This window comes from Triticum dicoccoides, chromosome 2A (genome assembly GCF_002162155.2).
Source record: "Triticum dicoccoides isolate Atlit2015 ecotype Zavitan chromosome 2A, WEW_v2.0, whole genome shotgun sequence".
In the NCBI taxonomy this organism is placed as follows: Eukaryota; Viridiplantae; Streptophyta; class Magnoliopsida; order Poales; family Poaceae; genus Triticum; species Triticum dicoccoides.
Window position 1 is genome coordinate 518,049,263 of NC_041382.1, and position 16,545 is coordinate 518,065,807.

At 46.6% G+C, this 16,545-nt stretch overlaps 1 protein-coding gene across 1 annotated transcript; it reads left to right on the forward strand.

The window, feature by feature from the left end:
• The first annotated feature begins 844 nt into the window (after positions 1 to 844).
• On the forward strand, positions 845 to 3,877 carry LOC119355131 (succinate dehydrogenase subunit 5, mitochondrial-like). Its single transcript, XM_037621914.1, has 4 exons — positions 845 to 1,054; positions 2,040 to 2,344; positions 2,421 to 2,606; positions 3,476 to 3,877. Exons 1-4 carry the CDS (start codon positions 913 to 915, stop codon positions 3,530 to 3,532), a joined length of 690 nt encoding a protein of 229 aa, XP_037477811.1. The 5' UTR covers positions 845 to 912; the 3' UTR covers positions 3,533 to 3,877.
• Positions 3,878 to 16,545: the final 12,668 nt, after the last annotated feature.

Genomic DNA, 16,545 nt, shown 5'->3' on the forward strand with positions numbered 1-16,545 from the left:
GGGTCAACAAATTTATTCCCAATGATCAAAGTTACCACGATGCTTGAAACAAAAAGTTTTTCAGTGCTAACATATTAAAGGCAAAAACATGTCAAAAACAGTATTTCCCTTACAATGTTCAACAATGAGTGTCATAGGTGAGCTGGTTAGCTCCCTTTGTTAATTACTTGCAAACCAGAGATCAAATCCTAGTCCAAGCATTATTTTTGCTGAAAATCGAGAAGGCCTGTGGGGCCATAAATGACGATTACGGAAATTAGGAAGGAAATCGGAAGAGAATTGATGGCGTTGGATGCGTGTGGTAGTTTCGCAATCTGCCACACGGTTGCCATATACATATTTCGTTACTTTATTAATCAAAAGTTAAAAAAAGGTAAAACAACCGGATCAGGGGGCTGATCGAACCACACATGTCTCCCCTGATCTAAGGAAAGTGCATACCTAGCTAGTACATGAGGTTCATAGTTTGACGTCCTCGACTCATTAATAAAAACACACGAAAAAAATGTACTGCACCATGATTTTATATCCCTTATCACTCCACCATAGACACCACCTGATGATTCATGTATGTGTTTAATAACATTCTTGCAATCCGATACAATATGAAGCTGCTGTAGTCCAAGATCTTCTGCCCGCGAAAGAGCTTCTCAACTTTTTTTTATATGTTTTGTTCTGCACCTTCCTGCAAAGGTTCTACACGGGCCATGTGCTATATGGCCAGCCCAATTCAGTCCAGTTAATCAAGATTCATTGTCTCAAAAAAAAGTTAATCAAGATTCTTCTTAAGGCCCACAAAAGAAAATGGCACTACGACGGGCTTAACAATCCCCCTCAAAAAACAAAAACAAAAACAATTGTTCACGATCGTCCCCATCTTGCTGCAATCTCCACCGAGTACAGACACCGGCGATGGCCGCCGCCCTCCGCTCCTCTTCCGCTGCCGCCGTGCACCGCTTCCTCCGCATCTCGCCGTCCACCTTGTCAACGCTCCCGTACGCCTCACGTCCTGCTGCGGTGCCGCCTTTCTCTCCCTCGATCGCCGCCATCTCAGGTCGTCCTCGCATCGCATCTTGTTGGTTGCTACTCGAAAGTATCATATGCTTGTGTCCGGTTTTGCGCCAGTATCTACTTATGATCCCGTCCGGTTCGCTCGCTTGTTTAGGCTGTTTGTAGATTTGTAACTGCGAAAGTATTTAATTGGTAAGGATTTTATTTTGAACCTTATTGCTACAAATATTTCAATTTTGATACGCTAGTAGTCTGGTGTGGGAAGGCGAAGCTATTGTGAAGTGAGAAAATGTGTTACAAAGGTAATTGAAGAAATAGAAGATTAGGGATATCCATGATATCATGGTAAGGTTATAGTATCACTAGAGAATGTTAGTTGTCCGTATATACAGATGTTTATGGTTCTACGGTAGACAGTGTTTACAGTTTGCAGCAGGTATGACATGCCAGATGACAGCTCATACGTGTTTTTCCTGCTACTGTTGCGTCAAATGTTGAATTTAGCACTTAATTGTACAATACCTATGCGTGGTTCTGAATTCTGATGTTGCTTCAAGCAAGAATGACTCTGTTTTTTGGCTTGCGAGATTTTACTTTGGATGTAAAGCAACAAGATGAAAAACAAAATCATAGCCTTATTCTGTAAATTTTAAAGTGTCAATGATGCTTATCCTTATCGGTCTTCATATCTCTGCAATGCTAATATTGTACTTTAGTCAAACTTATACTTGTGCTCATTTAGGAGCCTCCAACTTAAAAAATATCCGTAACACTGGTATAAATTGCAAGGTGTGAATAATGCGTATCCTTATCAGTCTTCATATCTCTGCAATGCTAGTATTGTATCGTCCTTAGTCAAACTTATACTTGTGCTCATATAGGTGCTCCACTTAAAAACTATCCGTAATGCTGGTATAAATTGTAAGGCATCAATAATGCTTTTCCTTATCAGCCTTAGTCAAACTTATACTTGTGCTCGTGTATTACCCCCTGTGCTCATTGTTGATTAAATTTTGCATGCTGTAAAGGTGGCAACAATGCTTTCTCATGGAACTTCAGGCGCTTGCTCAGTTCAAATGAAAAACATATGTCTGCAATGTCTGACCCACAAATTGAATCTGCTGTTAAGGATTTGATGGCTGCGAGCTGGAGTGAACTTCCACATTCTCTTGTAGAGGAAGCAAAGAAAGCAGTATCCAAATCCACTGATGATGCGGCGGGTCAAGAGGCTTTGAAAAATGTATTTCGTGCAGCTGAGGCATGTGAAGAATTTGGTGGAGTTTTAGTTACCCTAAGAATGGCTCTTGATGATCTTTGTGGTCTAACAGGCGAGGTTGGTACTTAATTGTCTCTATTCCCTCGTTCATGTACAGCTGAGTTTGAACTCTTACCAAGCCTAACTCTTGCAGAACGTGGGCCCTTTGCCTGGTTATGTTGAAGATGCTGTTAAGTCCACATTTAATAGGTACATGACATATCTAGAATCCTTTGGGCCTGACGAACATTTTCTACGAAAGAAGGTGGAAAATGAGTTGGGTACCAAAATGATTCACCTTAAAATGAGATGCAGTGGCATAGGATCCGAGTGGGGAAAGGTAAGTCCATTTTGAATGTTACTTTCCCCACCAGTATGGTTAATTCAATACCAGCTTCTGCTCTAGAACTTTATTTTTGAGACAGACATACATGTCTTTCTCGGTCAAACAGTCTTGTATGTGCTATGATGGGGCATTTTTTTAGTTCCGTTTAGGATATGTTCTTCTGTTGCCTTTTACTGTTGGCGTGTATATAGTATTATCATACTCCTAAAGATTTTTTAGCTGAGGTAGTTTTCGCCATTTCTTCTATTTTTGTCAGAAAAAAGAGAGCACATTAAACAGTGTATTGGAGTTGGCTCTGATTTTTCTTTATTTTGGTGAACCAAATGAGTCGTATAAATGGAGAATGTATTGTTAAGTTTTTGTAGAAAGAAAGACATGGAACAGATTAATGACAAAACACTTGAACTTTGTCTACCAAACTCGTATCCTAACTATGACCATCACCCATTTCATTTGATTTTTAATGCATGCTGAAAAATTCCAGTACACATGTAAGTTCTTTTGCTAAGTTTGGTACGTACTAGTTATGCTTTGGTTCGGGCTAATTTGTAGTCGATTTCAAGTTTGTAACTTCTAACATGTCTCCCTTCCGAAAGTTTTAGCACAAGATAAATGAAAGACAGCCATTTTTTGGCTGATTCCAGCCAGACGTTATCTTATCCTCTACATTTTTCCCAATATATATCCCGCAACCACTACAAACTGGCCATTACATGAAGCCTGCCAAATCTTGCTAAACCAGCCTGCACAACTGATTCTGTAGATATTGCCCGTAGTTGTAGCATCTCTCTTCCTGAATTTTACTTGTTGAATATACTTTTATTCAGTACTCCTTACTCCTGATGTGATTATTTTACTTGCAGATCACCTTGATAGGCACCTCAGGGATCTCTGGGTCCTATGTTGAGCTAAGGGCGTGAGGGAAGTCCCCAAATTTGAGCTGTGCAGAACATGGATGGATTGAAGCAAAGCTGCTTCATCAGAATGAGGTGTTGCATATCGTTTTCATTTCCTTTGTAGCTAGCATGCCAATAACGCTGAAATCTTGGCGCCCCAAGCTGCTGTAATAATAGCAAGTCCCTGGTTCATGTTAATTTTGTTTCACTCCTGGATAGGAAAGGTAATTTTTGTTTTATGTATTGAATTTGTTAAAAGGTACTCCACCCATCCCATAATGTAAGACCATTTTGCAAGCTATGGGACGGATGGAGTAGTATAAAATATATAGTCAAGAAAGAAGATCTTGATTCGTGTGTCTATTTATATAACCTCTATGATTATAGATAAATAGCATGAGTTGGGCTGAAGATATTCACATGCTGCTGGAGACCATTGTGTATATAAAGATGTAGACAAGGAGTTAGGGCATTTCTAACCGGTCCACTAAAAATAGTGGAGTAAACCCTTAGTAGAGTACATTTACCCCACTAAGGATGAAGAGGGGTGATCGCCACCCCCCTGCGCCGCCTAGCTCTGGCGGCTCGGGGGCAAAAATGTAGCGCCGACACCACCCCTTCCCCTCGCCCCTTCCCTTCTCGCAGCCGCCAGAGGCTTCCGCCGGCAAAGCGCGCCGGCAAAGCTCGTGCTGGACCCAGGGACGGCGGCGGCGGGGCGTCTCTCTCAATCCGGGTAGCAGGGCACGGCGATGCGAGGCCGTTTGCCGGCGGCGCATCTGGCCGCGGTCGGCGGCGGTCTCAACCGGCGTGGACTGCCTCAGGGTGGTGGATGCGAGGTGGTGGTGGCCGACTGACCTGGTGACCTGGATCTTGATCCAGCCAGTCGGTCAGGCGTGACGCCGGACTGCAGGTGGTGAAAGGCAGAGGTGTTGGCCGGTGCGGTGTGCGCGCACGGGCCGCGTGGTCGTGCGGGGGTGCAGTCTAGCCGGTCTGGGGTGCTCCTTGGCGCCTAGATCTGCTTTTCCTAAGGCTCACCCGGCCAACCGGCGGTTACGTGGCCACGACCAGGGGGTCGACGGTGGATGCCGTCGACAGAGATTGACTACGGCGGTGGTGGGGTGTGGTTGGCGGCAAGGGCTTGGATGCGGGTGGCAGCCGACAACGACCTGACTCCGGCTGTGCAGGTGCTCGAGGTGAGCTTCTGTGTCAACGGAGCCTCATGCTAGTCCTAGTGGGGATGCTCACTGCGGACTGGTAGGAGGGCGGGGAGGTCTCGGGGTGCTGGGCACAGCGGCCAGCTTCAACGGAGATGACTGCGACGGGATGCTTCAGGCGAAAGCCTTGTGTCGATCTTGTCGGCAACGATGACGGCGACGCCTTCGAGCCTCGTTTCTGTTGGGGAGCGTAGCAGAAATTCAAAATTTTCCTACGTGTCACCAAGATCTATCTATGGAGAAACCAGCAACGAGGGGAAGGAGAGTGCATCTACATACCCTTGTAGATCGCTAAGCGGAAGCGTTCAAGAGAACGGGTTGAAGGAGTCGTACTCGTCGTGATCCAAATCACCGGAGATCCTAGTGCCGAACGGACGGCACCTCCGCGTTCAACACACGTACAGCCCGGTGATGTCTCCCATGCCTTGATCCAGCAAGGAGAAAGGGAGAGGTTGAGGAAGACTCCATCCAGCAGCAGCACAACGGCGTGGTGGTGGTGGAGGAGCATGGCAATCCTGCAGGGCTTCGCCAAGCACCACGGGAGAGGAGTACTTGGGAGAGGGGAGGGCCGCGCCAGAACTTGTAGTGCGGCTGCCCTCCCACCCCCCACATATATATATAGGGGCAAGGGAGAGGGGGGCCGGCCCCCTCAGATCCAATCTGAGGAGGGGGCGGCGGCCAAGGGGGGGAGGAGTGCCTCCCAAGTCAAGTGGAGGCCCTCCCCCTTAGGGTTTTCCCCTTCCCATGCGCATGGGCCTTGGGGGGGCTGGTGCCCCTGGCCCATTAAGGCTAGGGCGCCCCCCTACAGCCCATGCTACTGTATTGGACGTGGTGGAACAATTTCCGGACCTCCGGACCCCTCCGGAATCTTCCGGAACCTTCTGGAAGCTTCCCGGTACAATACCGAAAAAACCCGAACTTTTTCCGGAACCCGAACAACAACTTTCCATATATAAATCTTTACCTCCGGACCATTCCGGAACTCCTCGTGACGTCCGGGATCTCATCCGGGACTCCGAACAACATTCGGTAACCACATACAAACTTCCTTTATAACCCTAGCGTCATCGAACCTTAAGTGTGTAGACCCTACGGGTTCGGGAGACATGCAGACATGACCGAAACGTTCTCCGGTCAATAACCAACAGCGGGATCTGGATACCCATGTTGGCTCCCACATGTTCCACGATGATCTCATCGGATGAACCACGATGTCAAGGACTCAATCGATCCCGTATACAATTCCCTTTGTCTAGCGGTATTGTACTTGCCCGAGATTCGATCGTCGGTATACCGATACCTTGTTCAATCTCGTTACCGGCAAGTCTCTTTACTCGTTCCGTAACACATCATCCCGTGATAAACCCCTTGGTCACATTGTGCACATTATGATGATGTCCTACCGAGTGGGCCCAGAGATACCTCTCCGTTTACACGGAGTGACAAATCCCAGTCTCGATTCGTGCCAACCCAACAGACACTTTCGGAGATACCTGTAATGCACCTTTATAGCCACCCAGTTACGTTGTGACGTTTGGTACACCCAAAGCATTCCTACGGTATCCGGGAGTTGCACAATCTCATGGTCTAAGGAAAAGATACTTGACATTAGAAAAGCTTTAGCATACGAACTACACGATCTTTGTGCTAGGCTTAGGATTGGGTCTTGTCCATCACATCATTCTCCTAATGATGTGATCCCGTTATCAACGACATCCAATGTCCATAGCCAGGAAACCATGACTATCTGTTGATCACAACGAGCTAGTCAACTAGAGGCTCACTACGGACATATTTTGGTCTATGTATTCACATGTGTATTATGATTTCCGGATAATACGGTTATAGCATGAATAAAAGACTATTATCATGAACAAAGAAATATAATAATAACACTTTTATTATTGCCTCTAGGGCATATTTCCAACAGTCTTCCACTTGCACTAGAGTCAATAATCTAGTTCACATCACCATGTGATTAACACTGACAGGTCACATCTCCATGTGACCAACATCCAAAGAGTTTACTAGTGTCATTAAACTAGTTCACATCATCATGTGTTTTAGACTCAATGAGTTCTGGGGTTTGATCATGTTTTGCTTGTGAGAGAAGTTTTAGTCAACGGGTCTGCAACATTCAGATCCGTATGTACTTCGCAATTCTCTATGTCATATTGTAAATGCTACTTCCACGCTCCACTTGGAGCTATTCCAAATGGTTGCTCCACTATATGTATCCGGTTTGCTACTCAGAGTCATTCGGATAGGTGTTAAAGCTTGCATCGACGTAACCCTTTACGTCGAACTCTTTATCACCTCCATAATCGAGAAAATTCCTTAGTCCACTAGTTACTAAGGATAACTTTGACCGCTGTACTGTGATCTATTCTTGGATCACTCTTGTACCCCTTGATTGACTCGTGGCAAGGCACACTTCAGGTGCGGTACACAGCATAGCATACTGTAGAGCCTACGTCTAAAGCATAGGGGACGACCTTCGTCCTTTCTCTCTTTTCTGCCAAGGTCGAGCTTTAAGTCTTAACTTCGTACCTTACAACTCAGGCAAGAACTTCTTCTTTGACTGATCCATCTTGAACACCTTCAAGATCATGTCAAGGTATGTGCTCATTTGAAAGTATTATTAAGCATTTTGATCTATCCTTATAGATCTTGATGCTCAATGTTCAAGTAGCTTAATCCAGGTTTTCTATTGAAAAACACCTTTCAAATAACCCTATATGCTTTCTAGAAAATCTACGTCATCTCTGATCTATGATATGTTGACAACATATATTCATCAGAAATTCTATAGTGCTCCCACTCACTTTTTTGGAAATACAAGTTTCTCATAAACTTTGTATAAACCCAAAATCTTTGATCATCTTATCAAAGTGCACATTCCAACTCCGAGATGCTTACTCCAGTCCATGGAAGGATCGCTAGAGCTAGCATACCTTTTAGCAACCTTAGGATCGACAAAACCTTTCTGATTGTATTACATACAACCTTTCCTTACGAAAACTGCTAAGGAAACTCGTCTTGACATCCATCTGCCAGATTTCATAAATGCAGCTAATGCTAACATGATTTCGACGGACTTAAGCATCGCTACGGATGAGAAAATCTCATCGTAGTCAACTCCTTGAACTTGTGAAAAACTTTTCGCCACAAGTCGAGCTTCATAGACGATGACATTACCGTCCACGTCCGTCTTCTTCTTAAAGATCCATTTATCTTAATGGCTTGCCGATCATTGGGCAAGTCCACCAAAGTCCATGCTTTGTTCTGATACATGGATCCTATCTCGGATTTCATGGTTTCTTAACCATTTGTCGAAATTTGGGCCCACCATCGCTTCTCCATAGCTCGTAGGTTCATTGTTGTCTAGCAACATGACCTTCAAGACAGGGTCACCGTAGCATTCTGAAGTAGTACGTATCCTTGTCATCCTACGAGGTTCGTTAGTGACTTGATCCGAAGCTTCATGATCACTATCATAAGCTTCCACTTCAATTGGTGTAGGTGCCACAGGAACAACTTCCTGTGCCCTGCTACACACTAGTTGTAGTGACGGTTCAATAACCTCATCAAGTCTCCACCATCCTCCCACTCAACTTTCCGAGACAAACTTTTCCTCGAGAAAGGACCCGATTTAAGAAACAATCCCTATTGCTTTCGGATCTGAATTAGGAGGTATACCCAACTGTTTTGGGTGTCCTATGAAGATGCATTTTGTCCGCTTTGGGTTCGAGCTTATCAAGCTGAAACTTTTTCACATAAGCGTCGCAGCCCCAAACCTTTAAGAAACGACAACTTAGGTTTCTCTAAACCATAATTCAAACGGTGTCATCTCAACGGAATTACGTGGTGCCCTATTTAAAGTGAATGTGGTTGTCTCTAATGCCTAACCCATGAACAATAGTGGTAATTCGATAAGAGACATCATGGTACGCACCATATCCAATAGGGTGCAACTATGATGTTCGGACACACCATCACACTATGGTGTTCCAAGCGGTATTAATTGCGAAACAATTTCCACAATGTCTTAATTGTGTGCCAAAACTCGTCACTCAGATATTCATCTCTATGATCATATCATAGACATTTTATCCTCTTGTCACAATGATCTTCTACTTCACTCTGAAATTACTTGAACCATTCAATAATTCAGACTTGTGTTTCATCAAGTAAATATTCTCAACATCTACTCGAATCATCTGTGAAGTAAGAACATAACGATATTCACTGCATGCCTCAGCACTCATTGGACTGCACACATCAAAATGTGTTGCTTCCAACAAGTTGCTATCTTGTTCCATCTCACTGAAACAAGGCTTTTCCAGTCATCTTGCCTATGTGGTATGATTTGCATATCTCAAGTGATTCAAAATCAAGTGAGTCTAAACGATCCATTTGCATGGAGTTTCTTCATGCGTATACACCAATAGACATGGTTCGCATGTCTCAAACTTTTCAAAAACGAGTGAGTCCAAAGATCCATCAACATGGAGCTTCTTCATGCGTTTTATACCAATATGACTTACATGGCAGTGCCACAAGTAAGTGGTACTATCATTACTATCTTATATCTTTTGGCATGAAAATGTGTATCACTACGATCGAGATTCAATAAACCATTCGTTTCAGGTGCAAGACCATTGAAGGTATTATTCAAATAAACAGAGTAACCATTATTCTCCTTAAATGAATAATCGTATCACGATAGACATAATCCAATCATGTCTATGCTCAACGCAAACACCAAATGACAATTATTCAGGTTTAATACTAATCTTGATGGTAGAGGGAGCGTGAGATATTTGATCACATCAAACTTGGAAATACTTCCAACACATATCAACAGCTCACCTTTAGCTAGTCTTCGTTTATTCCGTAGCTCTTCTTAGCAACCGAACCGGTATCTAATACCCTGGTGCTACTAGGAGTACTAGTAAAGTACACATTAACATAATGTATATCCAATATACTTCTATCGACCTTGCCAGCCTTCTCATCTACCAAGTATCTAGGGTAATTCTGCTCCAGTGGTTATTCCCCTTATTACAGAAGCACTTAGTCTCGGGTTTGGGTTCAACCTTGGGTTTCTTCACTAGAGCAGCAACTGATTTGCCGTTTCATGAAGTATCCCTTCTTGCCCTTGCCCTTCTTGAAACTAGTGGTTTCACCAACCATCAACAATTGATGCTCCTTCTTGATTCCTACTTTCGCGGTGTCAAACATCGTGGATACCTCAAGGATCATCATATCTATCCTTGATATGTTATAGTTCATCACGAAGCTCTAGCAGCTTGGTGGCAATGACTTTGGAGAAACATCACTATCTCATCTGGAAGATCAACTCCCACTTGATTCAAGTGATCGTTGCACTCAGACAATCTGAGCACAAGCTCAACGATTGAGCTTTTCTCCGTTAGTTTGCAGGCTAAGAAAATCGTCGGAGGTCTTATACCTCTTGATGTGGGCACGAGCCTGAAATCCCAATTTCAGCCCTCGAAACATCTCATATGTTCCGCGACGTTTCGAAAACGTCTTTGGTGCCTCAACTCTAAACCGTTTAACTGAACTATCACGCAGTTATCAAAACGTGTATGTCCGATGTTCGCAACATCCATAGACGACGATTGGGGTTTAGCACACTAAGCGGTGCATTAAGGACATAAGCTTTCTACTGTCCGCATAATTGCTACTTTCAACTTTCAACTATATTTTTTCTAGGAACATATCTAAAATAGTAGAACTAAAGCGCGAGCTACGACATAATTTGCAAAAAATCTTTTGACTATGTTCAGGATAATTAAGTTCATCTTATGAACTCCCACTTAGATAGACATCCCTCTGGTCATCTAAGTGATTACATGATCCAAGTCAACTAGGCCGTGTCCGATCATCACGTGAGACGGACTAGTCATCATCGGTGAACATCTTCATGTTGATCGTATCTACTATACGACTCATGCTCGACCTTTCGGTCTCCGTGTTCCGAGGCCATGTCTGTACATGCTAGGCTCGTCAAGTTAACCCTAAGTGTTTTCGCGTGTGTAAATCTGTCTTACACCCGTTGTATGTGAACGTAAGAATCCATCACACCCGATCATCACGTGGTGCTTAGAAGCGACGAACTGTAGCAACGGTGCACAGTTAGGGGAGAACACTTCTTGAAATTGTTGTAAGGGATCATCTTATTTACTACCGTCGTTCTAAGTAAACAAGATGCATAAACATGATAAACATCACATGCAATCAAATAGTGACATGATATGGCCAATATCATTTTGCTCCTTTTGATCTCCATCTTCGGGGCTCCATGATCATCATCGTCACCGGCAATGACACCATGATCTCCATCATCATGATCTCCATCATCGTGTCTTCATGAAGTTGTCTCGCCAACTATTACTTCTACTACTATGGCTACCGGTTAGCAATAAAGTAAAGTAATTACATGGCGTTATTCAATGACACGCAGGTCATACAATAAATAAAGACAACTCCTATGGCTCCTGCCGGTTGTCATACTCATCGACATGCAAGTCGTGAATCCTATTACAAGAACATGATCAATCTCATACATCACATATCATTCATCGCATTCTTCTTGGCCATATCACATCACATAGCATACCCTGCAAAAACAAGTTAGACGTCCTCTAATTGTTGTTTGCATGTTTTACGTGGCTGCTATGGGTTTCTAGCAAGAACGTTTCTTACCTACGCAAAACCACAACGTGATATGTCAATTGCTATTTACCCTTCATAAGGACCCTTTTCATCGAATCCGTTCCGACTAAAGTGGGAGAGACTGGCACCCGCTAGCCACCTTATGCACCAAGTGCATGTTAATCGGTGGAACCTGTCTCACGTAAGAGTACGTGTAAGGTCGGTCCGGGCCGCTTCATCCCACGATGCCGCCGAATCAAGATAAGACTAGTAACGGTAAGCATATTGAACAAAATCAACGCCCACAACTACTTTGTGTTCTACTCGTGCAAAGAATCTACGCAATAGACCTAGCTCTGATATCACTGTTGGGGAACGTAGCAGAAATTCAAAATTTTCCTACGTGTCACCAAGATCTATCTATGGAGAAACCAGCAACGAGGGGAAGGAGAGTGCATCTACATACCCTTGTAGATCGCTAAGCGGAAGCGTTCAAGAGAACGGGTTGAAGGAGTCGTACTCGTCGTGATCCAAATCACCGGAGATCCTAGTGCCGAACGGACGGCACCTCCGCGTTCAACACACGTACAGCCCGGTGACGTCTCCCATGCCTTGATCCAGCAAGGAGAGAGGGAAAGGTTGAGGAAGACTCCATCCAGCAGCAGCACAACGGCGTGGTGGTGGTGGAGGAGCATGGCAATCCTGCAGGGCTTCGCCAAGCACCACGGGAGAGGAGGAGTACTTGGGAGAGGGGAGGGCTGCGCCAGAACTTGTAGTGCGGCTGCCCTCCCACCCCCCACATATATATAGGGGCAAGGGAGAGGGGGGCCGGCCCCCTCAGATCCAATCTGAGGAGGGGGCAGCGGCCAAGGGGGGGAGGAGTGCCTCCCAAGTCAAGTGGAGGCCCTCCCCCTTAGGGTTTTCCCCTTCCGATGCGCATGGGCCTTGGGGGGGCTGGTGCCCCTGGCCCATTAAGGCTAGGGCGCCCCCTACAGCCCATGCTACTGTATTGGACGTGGTGGAACAATTTCCGGACCTCCGGACCCCTCCGGAATCTTCCGGAACCTTCTGGAAGCTTCCCGGTACAATACCGAAAAAACCCGAACTTTTTCCGGAACCCGAACAACAACTTTTCATATATAAATCTTTACCTCCGGACCATTCCGGAACTCCTCGTGACGTCCGGGATCTCACCCGGGACTCCGAACAACATTCGGTAACCACATACAAACTTCCTTTATAACCCTAGCGTCATCGAACCTTAAGTGTGTAGACCCTACGGGTTTGGGAGACATGCAGACATGACCGAGACGTTCTCCGGTCAATAACCAACAGCGGGATCTGGATACCCATGTTGGCTCCCACATGTTCCACGATGATCTCATCGGATGAACCACGATGTCAAGGACTCAATCGATCCCGTATACAATTCCCTTTGTCTAGCGGTATTGTACTTGCTCGAGATTCGATCGTCGGTATACCGATACCTTGTTCAATCTCGTTACCGGCAAGTCTCTTTACTCGTTCCGTAACACATCATCCCGTGATCAACCCCTTGGTCACATTGTGCACATTATGATGATGTCCTACCGAGTGGGCCCAGAGATACCTCTCCGTTTACACGGAGTGACAAATCCCAGTCTCGATTCGTGCCAACCCAACAGACACTTTCGGAGATACCTGTAATGCACCTTTATAGCCACCCAGTTATGTTGTGACGTTTGGTACACCCAAAGCATTCCTACGGTATCCGGGAGTTGCACAATCTCATGGTCTAAGGAAAAGATACTTGACATTAGAAAAGCTTTAGCATACGAACTACACGATCTTTGTGCTAGGCTTAGGATTGGGTCTTGTCCATCACATCATTCTCCTAATGATGTGATCCCGTTATCAACGACATCCAATGTCCATAGCCAGGAAACCATGACTATCTGTTGATCACAACGAGCTAGTCAACTAGAGGCTCACTACGGACATATTTTGGTCTATGTATTCACACGTGTATTATGATTTCCGGATAATACAGTTATAGCATGAATAAAAGACTATTATCATGAACAAAGAAATATAATAATAACACTTTTATTATTGCCTCTAGGGCATATTTCCAACAGTTTCCCTTCTTGAAGGCGTCATCGGGAAGCTAATGTTACCCTCTTAATCGTGTGCCTCGGGCAAAAGCCTCATATCCATCTCTGGATCAGACGACAACGATGCCTCGATGTTGTTCCACCCCCTTGGGGGCGTTGTTTTGGGGGGCCACGGATCTGCGGTTGGCAGCTTGATGTCTAGATTGGAGTGGTTGTTGGGTTGTTGGTGTGCAGGGTGGTGGTGGTGGAACTGATCTGTGGTGATGACCAATCCCTTGGTCACCTCGGTGCTGATGGTTGACCTATCACTTGGGGGCTCTTGGCGACGATGAGGTCTCGGTGTTCGGTGCCCTTCGACAATGTTTGAGGCTTTGTTGCCTGGCATAGTGCTTTGGTTCTCTCTATTTTTGATGGTGGCCGTGGTGTGGCCTAGAGGAGGTGCAGGGTCTGTCTCGGTGGAACATTGCCCTTCGGCACGGTCTGTGGCTCTCTTTGCCGCGACGTGGCTAGGCAGTGGATGCCCTTCGACGGTGGTTGCGACTTCCTAGCTCTTCAAGGTGCAGAGTGATCGCAGGGCAGCCGACAACTTCTCCTCTACGTCTTCTTGGTGACGGATCTCCTTTCGATTGATTCAACAAAGCTTGCTTCTGCTTTTCTCGGTCCAACTAGTGGTGTTGGGTGCTAACTTCTTGGTGTTGGCTGCTTGTCGTAGCTCTTTTCTGGTTCATCTTCTATTCTTTCGTGTGCCTTCTTCTATGTGTTGGTTGCTATGTGTTGTACCTGATGTCTTGTATCTTACTCTTATATATAATGAAAATGGTTTAGGCCGGCGTAAGCCTGCCGTAGCACCGTCAAAAAAATATTTACTCCACTAAGTTTTGGCCGGACCTAGCCAATCTCCTAAATACAACGGAGTAAAACTTACTTTTGGTTGATGCATTTTGTCGAACACTTGTCTTGCACATATGCACATAGAGTGAGTGATTGACTAGCCATCGATGATTTGGTACTTAGCACCCGGACTGAACAATCCTCGGAGAGCATGATCATAAGCACAACCCCTAGTGATGCCGTCCATGTACGCGCAGATGATGAGTGCGGCCAACGTGAGCTACGAGTTGTCCCGCTACGGACCGGTGGTCGTGCACCTGGTCGTTTGCGCGTTTGTGCGCCGCGTGTTCCATGCTGTCAGCAAGGACCACTGCCCCGGGTTACGAAGGTACATCGAGCGGCTGTACCGGGGCCTCCTGGCAATCCCCCGCTCCCACTATGGAGGTACATCGAGCAGGGACGGTAGGTCGGTGGCGTGCAAGAGATCGTAGCATTGGGAGGGCGAGCATCGGCGTGGAGGAGAGCTCGAGCACCAACGCATGCGTGTCCGGTGTTGGGAAGGAGCTCGTCGGGTCGGGTGGGGTGATGTTGCTGCTGTGTCTGCCGTCCCTGCTGCTTGTGTGGACGGGACCACATGTTCCACTTCCACCACGGCAATCTCAGCCTCCCTCAACGCTCCCGATCTGGACGGCTCTTGTGGCGGCACACCGGCGGGGAAGACTGCTGGGAGGCCATTTGGCAGGACGTAGAGACTGAGGTAGAGTGGGACAGAGCAGCGGAGATGAGGGGAGACGACCAACCGTGGTTCAGGGGGTGGCACGGTTGGTCGCGAGCGCTGGCGGTAGTGGACAGTGGCAGGCGAGGGGTTCGGGAAGGGGGCCGGCGGCGGGCGGGGGTGGGGGGAGGACGAGGGGAAAAGGCAGGCGTGGGCGATGGAGCATCAGAAATTTTACTGCAACCCCTTTCCATGGAATATATTTAGGAAAATATGAGGCATCGGAGTATAATTTTTACTCCCTTACGATGGATTAGGGATCGACGTTGGGGAAGTAAAACTATTTTTTTACTCCTCTAACGCTGGATATCGGATCGGTTAGAAATGCGCTTAGAGCATCTCCAGCCGTTGAGCCCCCAGGAGGCATTTTTTTTGGCCGCTTGGGGGGCTGCTGGCGGAAATTTTGGCCTGGGGGTGAAAAAGTTTCCAACCATGTACACCCCCAAGCCGTGCCCAGGCCGCGTCCGCCCCAGGCCATGACCGGCCCGGCCTCGTCGTCGAGCTCGAGCAGAGCAGCATGAGCCCCGAGCTCCACCGGTGCCGTCCTCGACCGGGGCTTCCGCCGCCTGCTGGTGCAGCGCACCACTGCCACCTCCGGCTATGACTCGTCCCTGCTCTGCGGTGTATCCTACAAGGTCGAGGACAGGGACGCCGACCGCCCCGCACGCGTCGTCCAGCCCGTGCCCCCCAACGGGCCCTCCATGCTTCGCTTCAACGAGAGCCTCGCCTAGTGACAAGCATTAAGCATAGCAAAGTCATAGCAACATCAATCTCAGAACATAATGGATGCTAGGGATCAAACCCTAACAAAACTAAGTCGAATACATGATAGATCCCATCCAACCCATCACCGTCCAGCAAGCCTACGATGAAATTACTCACGCACGGCGGTGAGCATTATGAAATTGGTGATGGAGGATGGTTGATGATGACGATGGTGACGGATTCCTCTCTCCGGAGCCCCGAACGGACTCCAGATCAGCCCCCCCGAGAGGTTTTAGGGCTTGGCGGCGGCTCCGTATCGTAAAACGCGATGATTTCTTCTCTCTGGTTTTTTTCTCTCCAAAACCAAATATATAGAGTTGGAGTTGAGGTCAGAGGAGCTCCAGGGGGCCCACGAGGTACGGGGGGCGCGCCCCCACCCTCATGGACAGGTGGTGGACCCCCTGGCCTTCATCTTTTGCAAGGATTTTTTATATTTTCCGAAAAGATGTTCCGTGAAGTTTCAGGTCATTCCGAGAACTTTTGTTTCTGCACATAAATAACACCATGGTAATTCTGCTGAAAACAGCGTCAGTCCGGGTTAGTTCCATTCAAATCATGCAAGTTAGAGTCGGGCAAAAGTGTTTGGAAAAGTATATACGTCGGAGACGTATCACCGACCGCCCCGCACGCGTCATCCAACCCGTGCCCTCGGACGGGCCCTCCGTGCTTCGCTTCAAC

Coding starts and splice junctions, on each gene's coding strand:
- LOC119355131 (XM_037621914.1), top strand. CDS start 913: ATGGCCGCCGCCCTCCGCTCCTCTTCCGCTGCCGCCGTGCACCGCTTC. Junction 1,055..2,039: donor CTCGATCGCCGCCATCTCAG/GTCGTCCTCGCA, acceptor CATGCTGTAAAG/GTGGCAACAATGCTTTCTCA. Junction 2,607..3,475: donor TAGGATCCGAGTGGGGAAAG/GTAAGTCCATTT, acceptor TTTTACTTGCAG/ATCACCTTGATAGGCACCTC.